General features: G+C 38.4%; 1 protein-coding gene across 1 annotated transcript in view; it reads left to right on the forward strand.

Moving 5' to 3' along the window:
- MMS22L (MMS22 like, DNA repair protein) overlaps positions 1 to 20765 on the forward strand; it is a 98478-nt gene extending 77713 nt beyond the window's left edge. The window contains exons 19-25 of the mRNA XM_008932011.3: positions 85 to 244; positions 4540 to 4709; positions 11329 to 11540; positions 13894 to 14060; positions 15446 to 15542; positions 16710 to 16877; positions 18644 to 20765. Of these exons, the coding sequence (XP_008930259.3) occupies positions 85 to 244; positions 4540 to 4709; positions 11329 to 11540; positions 13894 to 14060; positions 15446 to 15542; positions 16710 to 16877; positions 18644 to 18728 (1059 nt within the window). The 3' untranslated portion in view covers positions 18729 to 20765. The remainder of the gene's footprint in view (positions 1 to 84; positions 245 to 4539; positions 4710 to 11328; positions 11541 to 13893; positions 14061 to 15445; positions 15543 to 16709; positions 16878 to 18643) is intronic.
- Positions 20766 to 25751: the final 4986 nt, after the last annotated feature.

The raw sequence follows: 25751 nt of genomic DNA on the forward strand, positions 1-25751 counted from the left end.
GTTGAAAAAGAAATTACTCACAAAAATCTCATGAGAGACTTAGTAAGTTTATTTATATTTCTTTCAATGTTTTTGTTTTCTCAGGCTGTTGGTAGAACTTACAGTGGCCTTCAGACACTCCCTGAGAAATCTGCCATGGTAGCAAAGACTCTAGAGTATTTAGGTGATGTATTAAAGTATGTAAAACCTTACCTGAAGGCAAAAGGACCTCCAGAAGGTCTGCAGCTTACATATTGGATCATAGGTAATTATTTTGCAACCTCTTTTTTTTTTTTAGGAAATAGTTTTAAGGCATCAATAAAATAAATTATTAATACTTTTTTCCTCTATACTATCCATATATATATATATTTCCTCTATAGTATTTAACGGTTTAAAAAAGAAACTCACCAAGATGTTACAATTAGATATTTAATTATTTTCTGCATATTTGCTTTGATCTTGATGTCTGACCTTGTGGTTTTTGTTTGTGGGGTTCTTTATTACACCTACAAATCAGTATTTTCAAGAGTAAGATGTTTTCATGTCTTTCACTACTGAAAACTAAATGTTTAACCTAAACAAACTCAGAAACAGTGACAAGAGTCGGTTTTTGACTATTTAGCTGTAGTTAAAATTGTTATAAGTCATAGCAGTTCCTGAAGTTACAGCAATTCATGCCCACAGTGGATCTACTCTTCCCACAGGGGCTTGTGAGCCCTTTTCATATGTGGTCTTTTGTTGTCTCCTTCCTCTTCCCACTCATATTTTAATTGAAAGTGATGAGTTCTGAATTTTTCCTACAGAGCATGAAAGTAGATGTAAAATCTTCTTAAAGAATTCCAAGTTTTGAACCATGTGGATTGAGGCAACATGCACTTGGTGTTAGGTATCCAAGCTATTGGGAATAGCCTGGCTCACCAGTGAAATCACTCACCGGAGGACCACTTATTTAAATTAATTTTTCAATTGCTGTGTAGTGTAAAGGTAGAAATGGAAGTGCAGCCAATGAGTCATAGAATTCAGCAAACTGTAGGTAGATTTGGTTAGGGCCAATGTGGAGGGGTAAGGTAGAGCTTAAAACTGTTTTTTCAGGGAGTTTAGGTTAGATATTAGGAAAAGATCCTTCACCCAGAGGGTGGTTGGACCCTGGAACAGTCTTCCCAGGGAAGTGGTCATGGCACCAAGCCTGCCAGAGTTCAAGGAGCGTTTGGGCAATGCTCATAGGCACATGATGTGATTCTTGGGGTGGTCCTGTGCAGGGCCAGGAGTTGGACTTTGATGATCCTTGTGGGTCCCTTGCAACTCAGGATACTCTATGATTCTATGATCAACAGTGTTATGACAGGCTGCATCGTATTTACTGAATTTATGTTAGTGGCCAAGTTGGCTTAGGAATGTAATTTGCTTTCTTTGGAACTGCTTCTCTTACATACACTCTGTACTTTACTAAAACTCAATTCTAACATTTGTTCATTAAATGTGTGGTAGTGAAAAAAAGTGTTTTTCCCCCTGGAGTTAAAAAAATGGTAACCCCCGAGAGGGTGCTGTCACTTGATGTTGACCCAATCAACGCCCCTGCAAAATTTAAACATATCACACCAGACCGGAAAAGAAGGATGATGATGGAGTTGAAGAAGTAGTGGCCACGTTCTGAGACCACGAGGAGAGAGAGAGGGGCCCGGAGCCCTGCTGGGGGGCCAAGGCCCCGCACCCCCCAGCTGAACTTGCAGAAACTCGGAAACAGGGTTAAACTGGACCGAGTTCTGTGACTGAATAGCTGGGGGAGTCTTCCTCCACTGTGAGTGGGCAGCAGGAGCAGTGGCAGAGGCAGCACTGAATGGAGAACTGTGGCAAAAAGCCAAGAAGATAAGAAACAAGCAGCAAAGACGGCATGCAGCTAAGCAGAGAGACACAGAGATGTCTGGTGGAGAGAGAGAGAGGACTAAGCTCAACAAAGACAGTTTTGGGGTAAGAACTGAATCAGATCCCCTCGAAACCCCTTTGAGACCCCTCCTAGGAGGAGGGGGTGGACTCCTACTTGAGGGGAGTCTTGGAATGCAGCAGCACCAGAGAGAGGAGCTGAGAAGCTCAAGACCTCCTGGAAGCTGGACTGGGACGACCAGACATAATGCGGGGGAAGTGACCTTGTTCTCCCCTGCTGCTGCTGCCAGGCTGGCAGTTTTGAGACAGAGCAAAGGAGCTCTGATAGAACACTTAGGGCAAGGACTGGACTGAAAGCTGCCCTAAATGTTCTGACTCAGGGGGTAAATGCCCTGAGGAAGGGACTTTCACAAAGATGTCCTGCACTTCGTGATATGACCGTGGTGAAGCAAGCATTGTCACTGCTTCACAGTCCACAGGAGAGAGACCTTCACTCGGAGCCGAAGGGCTGAGAGGGGTGAGAGGAGACCCCCTTGTGTGTAATGGAAAGAGATCCAGCTACAACAATCCAGCTACAACTGCTGCATTGAGGAGGAGAGACTGCTGCCCTAAACGTGGAAAGGATCTTTCCTTCGTCCCTTCTGGACTTGGAGAGAGAAGAGATTTGATCCAATGTAAATACTGCTTTGTCATAGGAGAGATAGTTAGGATTGTGTATATGATGTATTAGAATATTAATTTGTGTATAATTGTAATATAATTCCCTTCCCCCCATGTTGTCTTGTGTTTTGTCTGGAAAACCCCTCTCACACTGGGATGAGTTGTGGGAGGGAGGCTTGGACTCAGAAATTGGATTTTTGGAGATTTCAAACCACGACAGTGTGAAACCACTGATAGGATGGAAAAAGAAGAGTGCTGTGTATTATCAATGAATTGTGCCAGTCTGACCCACTTACTTTTAAAAATAGAGTAAACCTTGTGTATCTCAAAGACAGAGATAATAATTTGCATGCACATGCAGTTTAAATCATGATTATAAGGAGCACAGCGAAAGCATGACCAAGATCAAAAGGTGCATCAAATGTAGTGGAATTAGGGTTTTGTAAAATACTTTACTTTGCTATTGCAAGATCGGCATATTTTGATACACAAGACGTATATCAAATTAAATGTTTTCAGATATCCAGATGTGGGTTGGAGCCTTGGAAAGTAATTTTAGATTGGTATTTTCCTTTTTAGATTGGTATTGTCTTTTCTGTTCTTTGCAGTAGGAAGCGATTAATCTTCAGTCATTCTGTTGTGTGCAAGAAATTGTCCTTTTCTTTTTAGTTAAGAAAACATAGAAAAGGTTTAAAAGAAAAAATATTTAAGTGAATTTCAATCACTGCTTCACATTCTGTGGGCTTGTTAAATTATAAGGACAAAGCAAGAAACTTAACAAATCTAAACACCTCCCATCTGTGGTCAGATTGTGTCTTGTACTGTCCCATACATCACAGGAGCGATAATAGAAAGAGTACTTTAGCTGGAATGACCATGTTTCTTTCAAAGCAGGAAGCTTAGACAACATTATTAGAAGTATTGTTAGGTGATCGTTCTCTTTCTCTATGATTGATCATTGTGTTTTCTTTCACTCCAGAAGATTAATGTTGTTTTGCGTTGTTTTTAGAGATGGTAATGAATGACTTTTATAGATTAATAATATCTTGTAACAGCCTAATTTTGATTTTTCATTATTTTCAAAGTCTTAAACATGTTTGCTTGGAATATTCCTGTATTTTCAACCCAGGAAACCTTTCCTTGCCTCTAATTAAATGTAAAGTTAAGAATGTCTGTGGGAACCACTACGTAGAAATTTTATTTAGTATGTGTTTTGAGTATCAGCACTCTGGAGTATAGTTATTTTCTCAAGAAAAATTACACCTCACCTGCAATAAAGAAGTTTCTCAAAGTTAGGGTTTTACACATCAACACCTTTTTACTTTTTTTTTTTAAAGATCTTAAAACTGGCTCAGAGCTGTGCAAGTGATACGTTAATGTGTTGAAAACAAGAAATATGTTCTTTGAGGCTCTCAGTGAACTCAGAGCCCGCAAAGATCTGGTGAGACCATGCTGGTTTAATGTAGTTGGCTGCCCCTTATTCTTTTTAATCTGCTGAAATTAAATACAATTGGAAGGATATTTAATGTTTTCCTAACATTCAGTTCCCACGTGAGTAGTTGCTGATGTGGCCACAGCAGTGTTAGATAAATGTGAAGGGAAGGCAAAGGCAGCATATCTCTCTAAAATGGGATGAATGCACACAGCAAGGTAAATGTTTAAGTGTGTGTGTGCTGATTGCAATGGTGATCAAGTTTAGTTAAGTTTTCTGCACGGATGTAAGAGACTGTCCTTTCTTTAGCATTGCTGTACTTTTCCTAAAGCAGCTTCACTGGCTTAAAAACTTCTAATTGTAATGTATTGAGTCAATTTAGCACTTTTTTTGGATAAACTCTAAATGGATTTTGGATTTGTTTTAATTTTATTTAAGGGATGCCATGGAATGAGTACATGGGAGCGAGACATGTCAGTTGCTGTTGCCATTCTCAGATTATCTAATTTAGCATAATTGTCTCTTTAGGCTTTTTTTTTTTTCTTAACTGTAAATTGCTTTGACATTTTTTTTTTTCCAAACAGGATGTCTGGTAAAGTTCTGGGCACCAATACTGGCTACTTCCAAGGCACAGCAACTCTTGTTTCGCATTGTGGATTGCTTATTGCTGCCGCACTCTGTGCTTCAGCAGGACAAAGAACTGCCTGTGGCTTTGCTGTCTGCCATTCAGGAAAGCCTGCCTCTTTATCTTCAGGTAAATATCTGAACTCTATTATCAGCAGACAAACATATCTTCAGGAAAAGATTCATATTGCAGAGGATGTTTTCCTTTACCCTAATCAAAGCAAGCGTTGACTGAATTTAAAAAAGCAGCAAGAGGAGTTTTTATTTCTTAGAGAAGTGGAAAGAAAATTGCCACCCCCTTGGCTTTCCTCTCATGGCATGCAGCTATGCTGTAGTACACTCCAGAGCTTCTAGTCTCATCACTGTATATGGAAAGCTTTTAGACAACCTACTGGTTACACTGGTCTCTGATGTGAGAGATTCCTGAAACAGTGGATCAAGTAATAATAATATGTAGCGAGACACTTTTTAGGTCATCTTTGACTTAGGTAACTGTACATAATTATAGATGAGATAGTCTTTTTTTGTTGGTCTTAGGAACAAAAAAAAAAAATCTTCTGCATATTATGGCACTGGTTTGTCTTTATGCTTTGAGAATATGTTTTACTGAATCAAGTTTCTGCTGCTTACTCTTATATGGCTAAAGCCCTCTTGCCCATTATTCCTCCTGTTCTTCCCTCAGCTTCCCTATCACTCTTGAAACCATGCAAGGCTTGCTGGTGTTGTAGAAAGATACTAATTCCTGCTGGTGAGGAAGAGAAAAGAGTGTATTTTTTAAATAAATAAGTTGACATGTTTTCCTTGTAGATCCTTGGGTCTTTTTTGCTTGCCATTTTCCCTTCCCTCTTAGTCTTCATTTTGATTGCAGTCTTAACTGACTTCTTCACAAGACTGTATTATGAAACAATGCAGTGGTGACATTGTAAACATCCCTCGGATTTATTCCTTTTGAAAGTAGTTGCCTTGTGATCGATGACATGTCATATGGAAGTGGATATGATTATATAATGATGTGCAGAATATGACTTGCTTTGCTGCTCTGTAGGTATTTTCAGAAGCTATATACATGTAGGACCATCTGGACAATGATATTACCACAGAGTGTTGCTGTCTGTTTGCTAATTTAGTATTTTAGTCAGAGAGCCAGTTTCTCCGGAGTCTGCACAGACGGATGTAGTCTTGAGATGAAACCACTTGAGTTGGTTTTGAAGTCTAAGTGTTGTGGACCCTTGTTTCCTGTTTTCTTTCCCAGTTTCTGACTTCCTGACCTCACTTTTGTATTCTTCAGCAGTCTGCTGCATAGTCCACATGCTTTCTGGCTATGCTAGATGATCTTACTTGACCAAATAGTTTATTTTAGACAAATGCTGCTTCTAGAAAATGAGTAAATCTTCAATTTGACAAACACTTGGTAAGAGAAGACAAAGAGGAGAATTCCTGACTTATTTTTCCTGTTTCAATGTGGGACTTCCGCATTTTATTAAGTGTTTGTATTTACAAAGTTCCAACATTTATAAGTACTTCAAAATGCTTCATTCATTCAAGAATACTTCCTTCCCTTTTATTTGGAAAAGTGGAAAAATTCTGATTTAGAATCAACTCGAAATGAAAATATTTTAAGTTCAGTTTAGAAACAAAATATAACTTCTCTGAGATCCTTTGAGATTGAATGGATTCTAGGCACTCTCTGACATCTCAGGTTATTATTTTACAATTAGTTTAAGACTAAATTCATTCCCTTTCACCACCACCATGTGCATTCCAATTTAATTTGCTTTAATGATTCTGTGAATATCAATTTATGAGCTGAATCAAATAGTAACTAGCCCCACAAAACAAACAAACAAACAAAACCCAAAAACCCAAATGGGCATGTCAAAAAAAGTGATAGAACAGTGTATGTGGGAGGAAAAGCATGTAAATATGGTGGGAGGAAAGATGGAGAAACGATTCTTGGGAAATAACCTTACCTTGACTGAGTTAAACTGCCGGTGAAATGTGTGATCAGAGCCTCCTTGGGTGGCTGCCCTGTGCCTGATGCTCATCCATGGAGGCAGAGCACTGGCATTTTAGTGTAGGAGCCTTAATTCACCCTAATGTTAGACTAGCATTGTTCTATAGATCTGTCCCTCTTAATACTCCAGCTTACAATTTAATCTTGTGGCAGTTACATGAAAATAAAGAAACAGGAGTCTGGAGACCATGCAAAATATCTTACACATGCAAATTCTTTATTCATAGTCAAAGTATAAAAGCCCTTGAGTAGAATTTCTACTCAGCAGTCTTTTCAATTTTTATTTATTTACTGGAAAGTTCCAGGCTCCATCTCTTTTTCTTTTCCTTCAACTCCTTAGTATGGGCTGCTCCTCCTTTGTCAGAAAAAACTAGAGATCTCAGAAGACTTCTTAGTTTTGCTAGCAATGATTTGCCAAAAAGTCCCTCTTTCCAAAGCTTTTAACAACTACTCTTAATGTGGTTTACTTGATCCAGGTTTTAAAGGGATTTGAAATCAGTCTTAGTAGCGGGTAATTAATTTCATACATCCATTGATGCAGCAATCTTATGACATCCTATAGAATTCTTGGATTTTTCCATCTTTTAGGACAACATACAAAGGTCCTTCTCTTCCCACACCATAGTTTATTACTACTTTCACAATTCATCAAAATTGATGACTGCATCTCATCATCCTTCTTTACCCCAAACATACAGGTTTATTTTTAATAGATCAGAATTAAAGACTTTTTTTAGTTCTACACTGGCACACATAATTGTCAAATGCACTAATTAGGACTGGACATTGCATTTCTCTCTCCTTGCTTCAGACTGTCTGTATTTACTTATGTTTGTGTTTATACAGAAATTTGGGCTATAGGGTTGTGCCTTTTGACAGCTATTGGGCAGCTGGTCTGTTCTCCACTGTACATGGAGCTTATCTAGAAGTTTTTTTCAAACTCAAGTCTGATGCTGCCTTGTCAAAATAGCTTAGTTGTAGCAGCTTTTAAATGGTTTTGTTTTTTTTTTCTTGCCTAAAGGGTTACTGTCTGGATACTATTTCTATCACTGTGCATCATCTGTTTTGATAATATTTGATGACCTAAGAAAGATTCTATTGAGAGATAATGTAAAAATTACCCTCAGAGTTGTTTGAACAACTGACTTTGGAAAGTAAAGCATGAAGAACATGAATGAACAGCCATTTTACAATTTTATGGGACTGTTCCTAATTATGAGATTGTAAGGCATGTAAAATTTAACCCTAGGTATTTCACTACTGTAAAAAGCAGTTCAGTTGATTTGTATGATAGTGGATTGCTGAAGCCTATCATAGGAAGTTTCAGATTGAAATGGCTCTTGGTAGATTTCTTGGAGAATGATTTGGAGAAATTTTAGTATACATTACCAGTAATATGGGAAAGAACTGAAGTGGTGTATGAAACTTGTTTTGGAGAAGAAATATTAGTTTAGAGATGTCTTGCAGAATACAGTGTGGATCCATGGAATAAGCATTTTATACATAGTGATAGGAAAGGTAAGATACCCTGCTTAATTTATCAGTGTGAATCCTGTCCGATACAGAAGACTGTTGATTTCTATGTAAATACAGAGAGTGGTAAAAGAGCTTCATTCTAAATAGTGCTTGGCACATACATTCTCCAGTGATTTTAATGGGTCTGTGCAGGCTCAGCATTTGTCAGAGATCAGACCTTAGAAACCCTCCCATGAGCCACATCTGTGGTCCGATATTTGAGCAAGCTTATTAATACATTTTGTGAATTATAGTATGTATTTAATAGGAATTGTACAACATTAATTGGTGAGCAGCAGATTTATTCCAACAGCAGGACTTATAATATAAGTCATCATTAGGTAGCTTGGCATTTCTGCAATGAATAGTTCGAGTAATCCATACTAATCGGTTCTTTGCTCTCCACAGGTGATTTACAGATACATAGATAAATCAGAAGAGGCAGCTCTGGCCACAAAAGGTTCCTGCAGTGAACACGCACAGGATTCAGTTGCCTTTCTGCTAAAATGAGGAGCAGATGATGTCATGCCTCTCTGCTCCTCTTAAAATGTCTTTGTTTTTTTCTAACCTCAGAAGATGGCTAAAGAACATAGTTAAGAAAAAGGAAGCTGTGCTATCAGCCCTTTAGAGTCCATCTGCTTTGTAGGGATTGTCCTAGGGGTCTGATGAGATTGATTTCAAATCCCTGGTCCGGAACTGCAGTCCAATAGCATGCGTTTCTTTTTTCTCTCATATGAACAGTATTACTGGTTAATTACTGGTGGGATTTAAAAGAAGAAATTTCTGTGTGATTACTTTGTTGTTTTGCCATTGTACCTGGAGATTTGCAGCTATTGTGCGATGTTGGTAATTTATCCCTTGTGCCACTTGGGATATGGTGTTGTCAGACTTTGTTCAGGTCTGTTGCTCTCTGCACTTTGTAAGGAAAAGGAGTAGTCCACAATAAAGAACACGGTGTTGAGCTGAATTCAGTGGGCCTTTGTGTCCAAAAGATAAATCTAAGTTTTTTTCTATTTTTTTGGGATGCAGTTTCCAGAATCAATTTACTTCAACTCAAAAAACAAAAATGCTTTTATGAAGGATCAGGCTAGGCTTGTTGGTTCATTTTCAAATAAAATTACTAGGTCTGCAAAAGTTAGTCAGCATTCTTTCAGATATCTAAATGCTAATTTCTTTTCTTTTTATTGCTATTAAATATCTCTAGGATCTTTTCTTAAAAGCTCTTACTAGTTAATAACAACCAATTTTTGCTTTTCTTGATACTGTGTAGCATTTGTTGATCTTCAATTTGAAGAAGTCTCATTTTAGTAACTATTGTTAGTTTTTCACAGCTCTTCACAGGTGCTCTGTTCTTCATGTATTCCTGCAGGTATCCTCTGGAAGATTGTGATATTCTTTGTGTCCCTTTCATCAGATAAATTAATACACTTCGTCATAGATGTTTGGGGATTTTTAGTGTTAAAAGTCTAGAGTCTTAGAAGTGCCAGTTCCGATATTTGGATTATGGAATACATTCTGTCTTTCTGTATGAGCTGTACTACAGAAACACAGGCAACTCTTCTTTGTGCCTGATGCAATATCGTATTGAAAACATCAAACACTCAAACTTACACACTAAATAGTCTGTCATCTGTAACAGTCTCTCTGGGTCTGCTACTTGCCAAGAAGTAGCAGACTTCTTGTTTTTAAAAATTCTGATATAGCAGCAGCTGCTTTTTCCTACAAAATTTTGCGCTATGTACGCAAAAGGAGGAGAGAATCTGAACTTTCAGTCAAAGCCTCGGTTGAGGAAGTGTGGTTTTTTATCACTGAGACTTGCTAAAATTACCAAGGAGCCCTAGAAGTGTGTGAAATTAAATCCTTAATGCAACAAATCCGCGTTCAAGAGAGCCACCTACAGCAAGTCTTCAGGCAGGTAGTGAAGTGCCTCATTTCTTGAAATGTCATGTTTCCTGTATTTGTTTACTGTAGAACCAAAAGTGGGAACTCCCCATTTCAAGACCCTCAGCTATGTCTCAGCCTGCATTTTCCTGAAACAATTGTTCTGTCACATTCACACAGATAGGTATAAATGAAAATGTTTTTGTAGCTTCTATTCAAAAAGCTACAGAAATACTCTTTGTCAGTATCTGGGAACAAAAGCAGTTTAACTTGAACTGTTCATTCCTGTATTAGGGGGTATTAATTTACCTTAGCAACCATAAATATTCAGGTATATACTCCTTCTACCAAAACTGGAGTCTAATAGAAGTTTGAAGTGCTGTTGTGCTTGACCTTGCTTTACATCATTATTCTTGTTGGACAAAACTATTCTCAAGAGGCTTCTGTTTGTGCTGCTGACTGTGACCCTTGAGATGGAAGATCAGGGGAGTTTATTTTTTTCTTAGTGATTTGTTCTTCTTTCTCTCAGAAATCAGGGGGAAGGAAACAAGTTCTTAACTTCCTCTTATGGCAACCCATACTAGTAAGAGTACTACTCTTTTTTTCAGGGATGGATCATGTATATGTTGTGTAACTACAGGTAGTGTTCAGATAAGCACTTTCTGGGCAAGTACTTTCATTATAGATTTTTCTCTGGATCAATATAGCTTATATTGGATGAATAACAACAGTTTTAGCCTTATCTTAAACAGAGTTTAATACCCACTCTAAATCCCTTATAAATGGTGCCTAATTTACCCTAATTTTTTCAGACTACAAGCAAATTTCTTGTTGTTGGAGCTCAATTCTAAGTGCTCAGTTTTCTGCTATATCATTCATACAAGCATTTCACACTGTCCTTTACAAACAAGTGAGGTATTTATTCTTTCTCTCCCTTCTTAAATCTTACCTGACTAATATACTTCATTACACCACATACAGGATTGAAAAAGAAATAAGGAGCTTTCGGGCACAGAAATGTTCTCAGATCTGAAATGCCAAAGTTTTATTTTAAATTTGAAAGGGAGCTTGCGTGTCCCAAAGCTTATCTTCCAGTATATTAATTAGTCTAGTAAAAGATTTTTCTCTCTTTTGGAAGCCTTGCCTGCCTCTGTCTTCATTTGCAGACCGTCATATCTGCACCAAATTACTGATGCTTATTTAACAGGCAGTAGTTACTCTGTGTGCAGCAGTTTATGCAGCGTGTAGTGTGTATTTAGCCTACAGTTGCTAAAGATTTATTCAAAAGTATTGTTAAAAATTTATTCAATTTCTCACTTCCTATAATTTTCTTCTACAGGGCCTGTCCTTCATATGCTGTCAGTCTCAAACACAGGGTGCCTATTTAAATCAACTCCTTGGGAGCATTATTCGACACTATTTTGGACGATTTCTCCCTTCTTCTCTGACTGTGCCTGGTACTGGACAGCATCCTATGCTGACTGCTTTATGCAGTTCCATTACAGCCCCACAGATGCTCCGTCTACGGAAGACCACTTTGCATGTCATAAGGTAAGGACTAGTGAAGTAAAAAACATCACTTATTCAGATTTCAGAAATAGCTAATTAGAGAGGGAATGCCTCTGTTTTCTTCACAGTTAACTGATAGTGTGGCTGTAGGAAGAGCCTGTGATTTGCTGGGCAGGGAGCAAAGGAAGGACAGCATGTATACATCAGGAGAGTAAAATTGGAAAGACTTGTGAGACAGTAATTAAGGATAAAGGTTCTAGGCCATAAGAAAAACTATTGCATGAGGTCACATGAAAAGGAAGTAATTTTCTAGAAGAATTACATTCCAATATGCATCATCATACATTTGTGTCTCAGACTGTATTTAGGGTCACAGAGGTGTAGTGCTTATAGCTGCCACAGTTACCTGTGCATGGAGGGGCCTCATTGCTCTGTAAGTGTCAGGGTATACACAGGTGTGCCAGCTACCCAGGGGAAATGGAAAACTGAGGCTGTGGGAAGAGGAAGACATAGAGGCAGGGAGACGGTACTTGTTTGCTGTGCTGTCACTGCTCACACAATGTCAACAGCAGCTATAAATCTGTGTCCCTGCTGCTGAAAGGTTGAAGCTTTGTTTTATATACTGCAGAACAGTGAACAATTCATACTTTTTGTCTGTGTTGGGAAAAAAATTAAACCCCATCGAATGCAAGGTGATTGCTTATATCCAAGGTAATTGGATTTTTATTTGTTAAAGAGTGTGTATACCTATTGATTAGAAAAATAATTTCAGAGTAAATATAATAGGCAATCCTGTAAGTAAAGTCTGTATTGTCACATATTAGAGGAGTGAATTAAGATTTCACAATCTTAGTTCTGACATGTTTTTAACTTATGTATACTCAAACTTTGTCACCTTAATTAAGTTAGTTTTGAATGTGTGCATGCATGTGTGAACATTGAGATTGATAGTGGAAAGAAAGTTCCAAAGCTGTAATGGCACTTGGTGATTTTTAAGATGTGAAACATTCCTTAGGGATCTGGGAAGAATGTAGAAGAAGTGAGCAACACTGATTTGCAAACTGTTAGGTGGTCAGGAAGCAGTTGCTGGGTCTGTAAACAAATAGGTACAGAGTTTTCTGGCCACTTTGCCATATGGAAGCTAGTCAATATATTGCTGCCACACAGAGGAAATGGAACCACACCTTCAGGAGTGTATTATGTCAGAGCTACAATAAAAGAGCTAAAATAAAGCACCCCACTTTTAGTGGAAGGGCACCCCAAAAAAATGTGGGAAATTTTCAGAGTAATTAATGGGATAGAAGATTTTAGAGTTGCTAATATTAAAGTAAGACCACATAATGTAAGAAATATGGAAGTAAAGTTGTTACAGCTTTCATTTGCCTAGTCACACACATAGCTTCAGTGCTCTGAAGCTGTCCAATGCAGTACCCAGAGCTCTGAAAGTCAGGTTCCATTTGAAAGGTGTAAGAGCACCCCTTACTGAGTTTTAACAATGATGCTGGTTTTTTAATTGATGCATTGCTCAGTAAACATGCATGCCTTGTTTGAGTAGATAACAGTAACTAATATTAAATATCTAAAAAGCTTTTTTCGAAGGTTTTTGGAGTGTTCTTGCTGACTAATGAACCAATCTTGTGTTCTTTTCACCTGCACTCTTCTGTCTGGAATGCTTCAATTTAAACATATTGTCTTCAGATTTCATTAATTGATGTCAAACCAACAGTAGTTTGTATTCTTGTATTCTTTTGTGGAAAAACAACAAATCAAGGTGTTTAAATTGGAACACTCCCTTTGTGCGATGTTAAAATTTGCTCCTATTGCAGATCAACCTTTTATCTTTATGCCAGATTTTATACTGGAGATGATTGTGTTAATTCTGTCAGAGCAAAAGCAGTCATTGGTGTCCCGTTACAACATAGTGTTGTCAAAAATAAAATAACAGTACCAGTATAACAGCAGAGCTGTTACCACAAGTTGGACTGTGAATTTACAAAAGCACAAAAGCTCAATAACATAGTTGAATAACAGCTGCATTATGGATGTTGGGTTAGGATCTTAGAATCTCAGCTCCTTCATTTATTCAACTCTGATGCTGCCTTTGTATTTGAAATTTTATAGTCACACTTGGCTTTTTAACTGTAATTATGATAGCTCTTATTTCTCAGTTCCCTCTCACCAGAAGTCAGAAGGCATCACTGTCCTCTGACAAACTGGGAGTCGTTGCTAAGACTAAGACAAATAGAATCCATTATTTGAGCCCAGATAAAGATAGAAATCTATGTAATAGGCCTCCTGCTGAAATATTACAGTTATTTTAAGGTATATGGTGCTTGCACTGAATGGAAAAAACACCAAATTATAGACTTTGTTCTGGTTTGCTTTGTCTTCTCAGTGAAAACTACATGCAGTTCAAAGGCAATGCTCCACCTCCTCGCTTGGCCTCCGTTCTTGCTTTCATTCTTGAAGTACTTCAGAGAACCCAGAGCACTGAACTATGTGACATTGAATTAGTTCTCCCATCTGTGTTGAAATGCATGGTATTGGTTAATGAGCTACAAGGTGAGCTGTTTGTTTGCTTTAAGTACATCTCTCCACACCTGTAGGATGTTTTTACTGCTGAGCATCTTTCATCCCAGTATTTAAGACTCTCAGATGAGGTGAATAAGATCATCTGGCCAGCTAAACTGGACAAGTTTTTTTGGTTTTTTTTTCATTGACTGGTCTGGGACTTCTCTCTTTGAGGCAGAGAAGTCCTGCTGTGTTTTGCTCTCTGATGAACCAATCAATTTCTCAGGAATCTGAAGAGCATTTCCTTTCTCCCTGTCCTTCCCATCTAGACTTGGCAACTGTGGAAGTTTTCTTCGACCTAAAACTTTGATACCAAATAAGACTGGCATGTGTTCTCCCCATAGATGTATTATAAATGGATTAAAAGTAGCATGTTGCTCTCCAAAGGCATCTTTGAGTCTTCTTTCTTCTTTTAGTATGCTTTGTTTCATAGCAAGAACTTCTTTATTTTTAGCTTCTTAAAAAATGAAGCACTCTGTTCACCCTATCATTATATAATGAATGTGCATAAGCTGCTAGTAGAGGCATTAAGCAAAATTGGGATTCACTTCTGACTTCTCCTGGGAATTTTCTCTAATAAAGTACTTTTTGATTCTGGTCTATAACAGTTTCAAGGACAAGATGTGCTTAGGAAATTAGCTGAATCATCACACAACTTTCTTCCCTCTTTTACCATTACGGCCATACCTGCTGGAAGCTGAGAGGACTCACCTTGCAATGGGCTGGGGATTAGAATGGGCTGGAAGTGTTGTGCTGCTGTAGCCACCAGCTCACTGCCTGCCTGGACAGGCCTCTGCTACACCCTTCTAGAAAAGTCCTTGCAGCCCAGTTCCACCTTTATAAAGGAAGAGCTGTATCTTCCAACTTGAGTATTTATTTAAAAACAATTATTAATAAAATAATGAAGGGTTGGTTGGTTGTTTGTTTCCCTTAAAAACAAGTTAGGGTGGATTTCAGAAAAATATTCACCATTGAAAGTACTAGATCTATGTAACTTAGGGCAGGATATAATGCTATGACTACCTTTCTTTTAAATAAATAGGAATGATTAAAGAATATAAACAGAACTTACATTTAAATAAAATCTCTATTTCCAATAAGTGTGTATCTCTTTACTTTTACTTAAAAAGACCATTGTGTACTTAAAAATCTGCATGTTTAAAGGATAATAGTGGTGAAAATAAGACTTTTGCATAAATCTGTGACTCATTCTGTTCTTTATAGCCAATCTAACTGCTTTCACAGCAATTTCACTTGCATCAAAGTATAATGAAACCTTTTCTTCTCATTTAAAAATTTTAGTCTTCATGAAAGACATTCTCCAGATGGTCAGTTCAAGAGCTCTGTGTGAATCTTGTGATTTTTTTCTTTTACAGTTAAAAAAATATCTACAGACATTGTACAGAACGTGGTAGAAGGCTGCCAAGCAGGGTCAGGAGGAGAACATGCCACCCAGCTGACTTCTGTATTTAGGTAACCAGAAAATATGCCAATTGGCATCGAAGCTACTGCAAGCCAATTGACAGCAAACATGTTTTTTTTAAATAGATAACTATCCTTAACATACTGCATTGTTGTTTGTTTATGGTATTTAAGTAATGGTACTTTTGGCACTAGTTTTGAACACAGCTTGGCCAGAAAACCAGAGTTAAAAAATAGAAGGGGGAAACATACCTACTTTCTTATGGATGAGGTACTGTTTTCAAAGATATATAGTAGGGAGGTATGTTGCTGCTGCAATGGGAAAAACTCCTCAGAAATGGTGACGGTCAGTGTTAGGTGCTGTGAAAGATGTGGGTGCCTAATTTGAAGTGCATATAATGGAGATCGAATCTTCATATAGCAAACTTAGCTTTTTTATTTGCTTTTACGACAATGATAGATTATTGTAATGTAAATTATGCTTATTCCATACTTATGCAAAATGAATCCTGTTTCTAACATGGATACAGTAGAAGAACTGCATGACCTGACACCTGAAGACATTCTGCAATCCTTAAGCACTGCTGCTGTATTAGGTCAGGTCTAGATGAAAGCTTCAGAGAGACTCTTCAAAATAAGAATGGATGTTTGTAGGCATGCCAGTCTGTACCTGATTCGTCACCTCCATGGGATGTGTCATCCCTAGGGTGTTACTTCTGATTTGAATGTAATCTGTGATCTTGTAAGACCTCAAACCCTCAGGAAGGCAAATGAGTGTGCTTCCATCCTGCTGTCTACCCTGCTGAAGGTCCAGTGGAGCCTTACAAGAAATGCCAATGTTATTTCTGCAAATTTGAATCTAGAACTCTTGTTCATCTTTTTTCCTTACAAATATTATTTATTAAATAATAAATACATGTTTTAGTTTTGCATTCAGACACATTACAAAGTGCAGTGCTTCAGAACAAGTCATCCCTGGTGTAACAGCAGCAGAATCTGCCAATTTGCTTAAAAATAAACGTGTGGGATTTTTAGCATTAGGCTTCAAAAGCATGTCTTCGTTTAAACAAAGTATCCCAAGTAGTGTACTCCAGTGTAACAATATGAAAATTGTCATGCAGCTAGATTGCTTGTTCTGATTAGACTCTTCAGTTGTTCTTGGCATGTTCTCTGCATCTAGTTTTGACCCTGCATTAAATGCCTCTGTGTCCCCCTCAGGCAGTTTATCCAGGATTATACCGCTGTCTATGATCACCGGGTTTTCAGCATACTAGAAACAGTGGCAGTCTTGGATCAGATGTTAGTTACCAGCCTGATTCCCACAATCACACAGTCTCTGAAGGATTTGGAGTACAAACAAGGTCTTGGAAGAAATGCTGCACAGAGGTTTGATTTTTATTTAATTTTGGTTTTCAACAATGAGCAGCAGAGGTTTATTCTCTTGAAAAAAAGCAGTTTTACGACAGCAGCACAGATAATGAGTCATTTTTTAAGGGTGTTCAGCCAGAAATCTGCCTTAACTCAAGCCTTTTGTGGTTTTAAGCCATCTATATTTGCTAAATATTTCCAGAGATGTTTTGATACGAGGGTCTGCACACCCCAGCAGAATTTATGTGAAGCACGTTGCCTCTGCTCGCTCCACTGTATGTTGCAAAATAGAATAAAGAATTCCTGCCCCAAATAATTTTCCTATCAGTCCCTGTTTTAGAGGACTTAATGGGTCATATGTAAAATTATGGTATATTCAAGTATGGCCCTCTATAACGCAGCTGTCTCCTTTGAGCCATCTATAACGCAGCTGTCTCCTTTGAGAACACACGCAGGATCACTCGAGGAGAAAAGGCAACGCAAAAAGAACCATGTCTTGCAGAATACACCATCTAAGGAGTCTTTCTGCTGTGCCTTTTGCAATCAGATATGACTGTCTCGTATTGGCCTCATAAGCCACCAGCGTGCCTGTAGCAAATGTGGATAGAGCCTTCCCAAATCTTCATTCGTGAAGCCTGGCCATGAATGTATTTCATAGCCAATTTTTTTTTTTGTTGTTAAATTCTGTTATTATGGTAAAATTCATCCCACAATCTATAAAATACTGAAGGAATGCAGGTTGCTTTAGCTTCCTGAAATATATGCTTGGAGATTACTGATTACAATTTTTTTAGCCTCATCACTTAAAACTGTGTATTATCTAATCTGTTGTCAATGTTTTGTGTTAATAATTCGTATTTGTAATATGCTCCATGACGCAGCAGTCTGAGGTGATCCATGAGCATTTTATTGTAAGAACACTAATACCTGATTTTCTCTCTTCAGTCCTGGCCACTAAATAACATTATATTAATATATTCTGTGCAATTACTGTAGACAAGGAAGTGCAAACCCAGGTATATATATAAGAAGCAAAGTTCAGAAGTTGCATTATAGTGGTGATGTCCAGTGTTGTTATTGCAGGGAACTAGTATGAAAACTTCAGTTTTGTTTGCTCAAGTTGATATTTCATGACAAGAATACGTAATTAGAAAATACCTAAATGTCAGAGACAGTACCTTAACAATAATTATATTGTCTAGGTTGGAGAGTATTAGAATGAACTTAAGGTGAAAAGTCTCATCAACACATATGCACTCTTCTGGAAAATCCACTTGAGTGACAGTTCCCTTCTGAATTCCAGGTTTATTTTAAAACAGTCGTTGTCCTTGGTTGAGGATGTTGGTCTAAATATGTGTTAGTGCCAGCCTGCACCTTAGTGCCAGTGGCTCACATCACTGTGCTGTGGTGTGAGTCAGAAATTTCTTAGGCAGAAATGAGAGGGCAAACATAATGAAGTCTGAATGCTAATCTCATCTAAGCCTTTTAAAATGAAGAATTTCTATTTCACAGCAGTTTACTAAACAAGTAGACTTCTAGGCATCTTCACTACTCTTCTAGTCATGAGCAATGCAATTCTTATCCTTCTTCCAATCTGTCCATAGTAAAAAATTCAAAGCAAACAAAACAGTTGAATAGGTGGGGGGTAGCTCCCATGTTTTAATATCCCGATATGTAAACAATGATTTTGGGAATTATGTGCTTTTACTCCTAGGATGTGTGAGATTGTTTAAGTAATGTGTTACATTCTTTTGGTTTGTTTTGTTGTTTTTTTTTCTCAACAGAGAAGCCTATAAAAGACTCTTATCTTACCTCGCAGAGGCTGGACAAAATGAGATACAAAAACTGGAAAATGAGACAGATGAGTAGTGTGCTAGTGATTAATTCTTTCCTCTTGGATGTTGTGACACTGTCAATACCTAAAACTATACTCTATGACACAGTAGACAAGTTCTTTATCTTACAATGGAAATACATTTATCAATTTTGTGGTTGTTTTTTTTCCCCAATTTATGTATTAATTTTAAAAATTTCTGTGGTATTTAATAGTGTCATGCATCTGAAGATTAACTCAATATACTGATGGATGGTGACTGAAAGATACAGCTAATTTATTACATATTTAAATGCCTGTATGAACAGAGCCTCTATTGCAACATACAAGACAGGATTTCAAAGAATTAATTTCACAACTCAGTTCACATTGAGACCTGTCCCTCTTAACAGTGTACTTTCAAAAATCTTATTCAGTCTGTCCATAAGAAAATCTTAACTTTGTACTTCCTAATTTATTATTTTAGCAGAATAAGAAAAACCTGTGCTCTCTAGTACTGAACTTGTTGAATGCAGTGTATTCACTGGGAGTTCTGCCAGTATGATGATGTTGATGTTCTGCCAGTATAGTGTTATTAAGAGAGAGCTTGTGCTTATGTTGCACAGAATGTATATAGTTGTCTTAACCTTCCACCTGTATTAAAACATTTAAGTCTTTCAGATTCCAATGTAAAATCTCTCTGTTGTCTTTGTGGGTAATATAAGAAAAGGTAGGTTCAGATTTCCCATTCTCTCCCTTTTCAATACTATGTTCTTAAAATTAATTCATAATTTCCAGGGATCCTATGATCTTTTCATTAGCCATGACACTGTTAATTATCCACTTAACTTAGACTAAGTGTGAGGGAAAAAGAAGAGAGGATTAACTTCTAATGGAAATTATCATCATTTGATCATAGGCTAGTCATTATTCCTGTTTGCCTGAAAAGTTGGATTTTCAACTGTTTTGCTGTGTTATTGATCTTTCTGGGATGGATCTAGCTCTGTAACTTTTTCTACATTTTTCTTCTCTAAAGTTCTCAGGGAACTTTTATTAATGGCTGTGGTATCCACATTTTTTCACTTCCCTAGATAATCAGTATTTCTGAAACTACTTACTGGACTTTGAGAGTGGTAAATCTGCCCTTCATGGCAACACTGGTGAACAGGCTCTTACTTTTAAAGTTACTCACATTTTAACTTTACAGTGTTAATGGGAAGGAAAGATTATTTTTGTGTCTAATAGCTCCACAAAAATCCCTAAAATCTTGTTCAGAACCGCTCCTCTTTTGTTACAGTAATCTTATCAAGTTGAACTAGATAATCTTCTTGCCTAAATCGGCTATCGGTACTTCAGATAATGCAGTAACTAAAAGCCTCTTTAGGCTACTTAATAGTGCAGAACATAGAGGTTCTTTTCATTATGAAAGTGACTTACTGAATTTGCATTGTAGCTTCTTGTAAGCTTCTGTACCTGGGAGGAGCTTTATTCATCTCAGGAGGACTGTGCTGCTAAAATGCTTTTTCCTTAAAAAAAAAAATACACTCCCCCCCAAAGAGAGATTGAGGTATCTTTGAGTCCTACCACTCAGTAGATTACAGAACAAATGTCTTACTGTAGTATTACTTCCTGAAAGTAAAAACTGTGACTTTTAAAGGATGGAGCAGATATTATAACAAAGCATTTAATGATGTGTTTAGCAGGTTGTTAAAGACATATTTAATACTATCTCTAGTGGTTGGAAGTTTCTGAAAAAGCAACAGGACTTTATGTAAATGCACAGCAGCTCCTGGTGCATGAGAAACTAATTTAAACAGTTTGGAAATTATCATTCTTCTCTGTCACAAAGTTAATGTGAGCAGAAATACTGCATTTTGCATCATATTCATCAACCACTGCCAAATGGGCAATCTGGTTTGGTCTACTTATTTGGTATGGACATTTGCAGATGTGACTGATAGTTCTGATAATATTAATGAGAGGAAGGCTTGCAGAGTGCTAGACTAGACTGACTTACCAAGCATACACCAAAACAACAATCCAAAACCAATTAGGAGGAAAGAAGAAAATCCCGATTTTAAGTACAATATAGATTTTAAGTACATTCAGGCTTCTGTGTCCTCTCACAGGCTTGGAGCAACACCATTCCTAGCAACCCTACCGGGGTCCTTCCTTCATTCTCTTCTTTCCAGCCAGGGCCTGCCCACATATGCTGCTGCAGAAGGCAGTGCTGATCATCAACCTGCTGTCTCACAGAAGCATTCAGTATTAGCAAAGGGCTGAAAGGCAAAGCACTGTTGGGTGCAAGACAGTGCGTTAGAGACTGCTTTGGTCTGAGTTAAAGTCAGATCTGATGTGCCAAAGCCACACGCTGCAGGTGAGCAGGCTGACTGTACTAAGAGGTCACCAATCCAGACAGCTTTATATTGCCACAGCTTTGATCCTGAAGTGTCACCATGAAGTGGCAGCCTGATTTCTGCTTTTATAGGCTCTTCCTTTGGCCTGCATTTTTGTAGCACTAGGGCAGCATTTTACTTTTCGGAAGGAAAGGGTCTCTCACAGTATGTTGTCTAAAAGTAACACTGCTTGCAAGGACAGACCTTTACTGCAGTTGTAAATTCTGCAACTGATGGAGAAGAGATGCTGAAAATAAAGTTGTAGCCAGAGTACCTAGTTCAGAGAAATTTCAGCATTCAAACTCTTCCATATAATGAAAAGCTAGGGGCATTAAGCCATTTTGAATGTTGTCATGGTTTAAGCCCAGCCAACAGCCAAGCACCATGCAGTCACTCACTCACTCCCCCACCAGTGGGACTGGGGAGAGAATTGAGAGTGTGAAAGGTAGAAAACTCATGGGTTGAGATAAAAGACTGTTTATTAGGAAAAGCTGAAGCTGTGCACACAAGCAGAGCAAAACAAGAAATTAATTCAGTCCTTCCCATGGGCAGGCAGGTGTTCAGCCATCTCCAGGAGAGCAGGGCCCCATCACATGTAACAGTTACTTGGGAAGACAAATGCCATCACTCCAAATGTTCCCCTCTTCTTCCCCCTACTCTATATACTGAGCATGATGTGATATGGTATGGAATATCCCTTTGGTCAGTGGGGGTCATCTGTCCCAGCTGTGTCTGCTCCCAGCCTCCCAAGCATTCCCAGTTTCCTCACCAGCATGGCAGTATGAGAAGCAGAAAAGGCCTTAGCTCTGTGTAAGCCCTGCTCAACAGTAATAAAAACATCTCTATATTATCAACCCTGTGTTCAGCACAAATCCAAAACACAGTCCCATACCAGCCACTGTGAAAAAAATTAACTCTACCCCAGCCAAAATTAGCAGAAATCTTAATCAGTTACTCGTAACTATGGGATTGCTGTTTGTCAGTGGAGTTCTAACAAAATATTTAATTTCAGTAAGCTTTTTTTCCCCAAGCCTGGTGCATGGTCTGTGACCAGTGTCTCTCTGCTGACAGGAGACCTGTCTGAAGGACAGTGGACATGAGCCTTGTGAACATTTTCTTTGCTGATCTCATTGGCCAGAGCACTGTTCCAGGATAAAAGAGGACTACTATACCCTTTTCTTTCTGCAATATATAAAACTGAGATCTGAATAGACAGTATTTCATTTTTATATTTTTCCTATTCCAGAATTCAGGATACCAATCACCTCTGACCCATTATCATCCTTGTGCTATGAAACAGATGTCCAGCATATTATGAACAATGGCAGACAGAGAGAAGTCTGGCTTATCTTCCCTTTAGTAACCTTAAAATGATAACATAAAAAAAGACACCTTCTGTTCAGAATTCACATGCAACTTCCATTAGTCCCACAAAGTTGTACCTCTATTTTATAAGAATTCCTCATGTGTTATTGTTATTAAAGAGCAGAAACACGGTAATTTAAGTTACTCCTTGCTTTCATTTTCAATGACAAAAAAAACAGAGATGGAGAAGGCACTTGTTTCAATAAAATAGCTTCTGAAATAGAAAAATTCACACCTTTTATGCTGGAATAAGAGCAGCAGGCCTATAGAAAGAATAAGGTTCTGCATATCTGTTGTAACTGCACAGAAGAGGAGCTGCCAATAGCATGCACTGCTTGGCCATTTAAGGAACTCTGATAACTGTCCACTTAAATGCAACGTATTTCCCTCGGGAAACAGAAAAGAGGTTTTATTGTGCTCTGGTTTTCCTTCTTTCAGTAGCTTTTGAAAATTATGTATGCAATGGGTATTTTCAGTTTAATCATATTTTAGAATTTCTAACTATTATTTAAAACTCAAATTCAGTGTAATCAGCCCATCTGTTAGCAATGGTTATAAAATTATGTTGAAGATTAAAAATCTGATGCAGTGTCAATATGTCCTAGCATAATTAAGCTTGTTTTATGATGAATGACTAGGATATGGCTTTTGCCTATTTGAGCAGCTTTAAAATGGTAAATCTTTTGCAGGCTTAATATATAAAGTGTGAAGGTATGTATAGAACAACAAAAAAAATTGTAAAAACTCAGACCCTGTATTCATAGATGTGGTATTTTTACAGGCCTTTGGAAATGTCAGCAGAGTAATTCCATGTCACAAACAACTTCACTGCATCTTCCTGTCCATCAAACACCATCTTGAATCTACCCTCCTCCTTGTAGAATGACACCAAAACAGGCATTAAAAATGCAAGCTTAAATTTCTTATTTGTTTTAGAAAGGCCCAGCATGACCTGCATAGGCACTGGTGGAAAAATTAGCACAGCATTCACTTACATGAATTGAGGGTATTGCTAAAAATACTTACTCTGTTCTTCAGTGCTTGAAGCATTGCAACGTTAACATTTTAAGCATTTTAATTCTGGCATTACTGTGAAACAGCTATATATAATCATCTCTATTGGAAAACTATTCTTTATGTGGACACTTTATCCCTCTGTAACATGTCCTTGGGGGGGTAAGGGAAATCCATTTTGCAAAAATAAAACTACATAAGCCCTTTATATGGTCTATGTGCTAAACTTCCTGCAAAGTTTCCCTCCCCTACAAACTCTGCCTGCAGATGAAGTGTTTTAACCTTGCCCTCTTAATTTATTCTACATTCTAATTTTCAATAAACAGATGCCGCCTCTTTTCGCGCTTGTTTCCACATTGTTCCACATTCTGCCTGTGTTGTTTCTGCATGTGTGAATATTCAATTATCTCTTTCTCCCTGATTCTGCAACTGATGTACTAAGTGTCTGTACAGGTCTGGGGGAGGGTAACTGGGGAAGGCAAAACTTAAAGGAAAAAGAGTTAGAGAAGTTTCAGCTATTCTGAGAGTCAGGTACTTTGCCCAAAAGCTGCTAAATTAAGAAGAAAGTCATAAGCCACAATTAGAAATGCAAGGATTACAAAACCATTAGTGTACAGAAATGGAATTGTTGCACACTGGCTCATAACATGTGAGTCTGTCTTTTGTCAGCACTTGGGTGTGAAATGCTCAAGAGACACTAAAGGGGCAGAAGATGCTGTTGGTGCTGCTGCTTGTGCAAACTGGTTATTTTTTAGATGACAAGCACAAAGCAGCTGATGTCTTTGTGGTTATTTATAGCTAAGAAGAGCTGTTAACACATTTTAGGACTCAAAGGTTAAATATGCTATATAAAAAATTGAATATTACTAATTATGGGAGTGGCCCAAAAGAGGAGATCAGGGAACAGCTCTTTAGTACAGCTCTCGGGACCTTGTGGCCCAAAAGTGTTAGCTGCAAATTTAACTAGCTGTAATGTGTAAATCTAAGGACTTCAGGGCACGGAATTACACTGTCTTCCAAACTCGGCATTCAGTAACTGCTGCTACATTACTGACTTGTAAGGACACCTTCCCTGAAGGACTGTGAGTTCCCCCTGGTTGCAAACTGCCCCATTGCCTTGCACACTCCCAGCTGGATGAAAGACTTGTGTTGGCATCAGCTCTCACACTGTGCTGATCAGACTCTCTGGTAACAGAACCAGCAAGCATGGTTCTGTTTCTTATTCTTATTCTGGACAGCTTTAAGGCTTTGTGGAAAAACTGAACTAAACTGCATGTCAGAGGTATGTACCAAAACACTAGGCTGGGTAGGGACAAAGGTTGGGTTCAGAGTTGTACGTTTGCCAAAAATGGCACAAAATTTAGAGGCAAATCTGGAGCTCACACACAGGAACCTGCAACTGTGGCAGTTTCAGAAGCCTGAGACACTCAGTGGAAAGATGGCAAAATGAGGACATGGTGATTGAGAACCTTCAGCTCACTGGGCAGCCTTTGCCACCTGGAGTCCTGCACAGCGGCAGGTGGCAGGTGAAGCCATCCTTGTTCTCCCACCCCAGCTGAGACCCCTCAGCCACAGCAGGATGCTCTCTGTTTGCTCTTGCATCCACACCGTCCTTTTCTTACCTGGCAATAACTAACCAGGTTTTGCTCAACTGCCAAGGGCTATGTGGCATTTTCTGATTTAAGATGCAGTAAAGCATCCCCCTCTGTCCTGTAGGTCCTGCAACAAAAGCAAAAGGACACAGATAGGAAAGTGTGGCACAAAAACTTAGAGGCTAAGAGGGACTTGTCAGTAATCAGTGGAGCCGGATGATTAAGAGCCAGAGCAGAATCCTGACACTAATAAGAGCATATGTGTTGTCCTGAGGCTCTGTGGCAGAGGTACCCCTGACTAATATAATGCGATTGCACAGCTGTTTAAAACTGCTATTCACAGTACAGACAATTGGTGATAACAAGTGGAGCAGTAAAAGCGTCTAAAGGGCAGAACAAACATGATAAATAACTTTCTTGCCTTTCAGACCTCGAACCAAGAGGCACATGCTGCTTTGCATAAGGAAGCTGCCCCCCCCTGCTTCTCAAATGCAGGTCACTGTTGCTGCTTTCTGTCACCGCTCAGTTGGCCAGATCCATCGTAATCTCTCCCCTTGTTCTCCAGGAGCAGCAGTTTAGAAATTATTCCATAGCTGGAGCTGTGGTAAGCTATGAGGCCTAGAAATAAAGGCCTCCAAACTAAGTTGAGGCATACAAATTCATACTTTGCACTATTGCCAGAAGTGCATTGGGCTTTACAATAGCTGAGAAA

This window comes from Manacus vitellinus, unplaced genomic scaffold (assembly GCF_001715985.3).
Source record: "Manacus vitellinus isolate BGI_N305 unplaced genomic scaffold, ASM171598v3 scaffold_4_pilon, whole genome shotgun sequence".
Classification (NCBI taxonomy): Eukaryota; Metazoa; Chordata; class Aves; order Passeriformes; family Pipridae; genus Manacus; species Manacus vitellinus.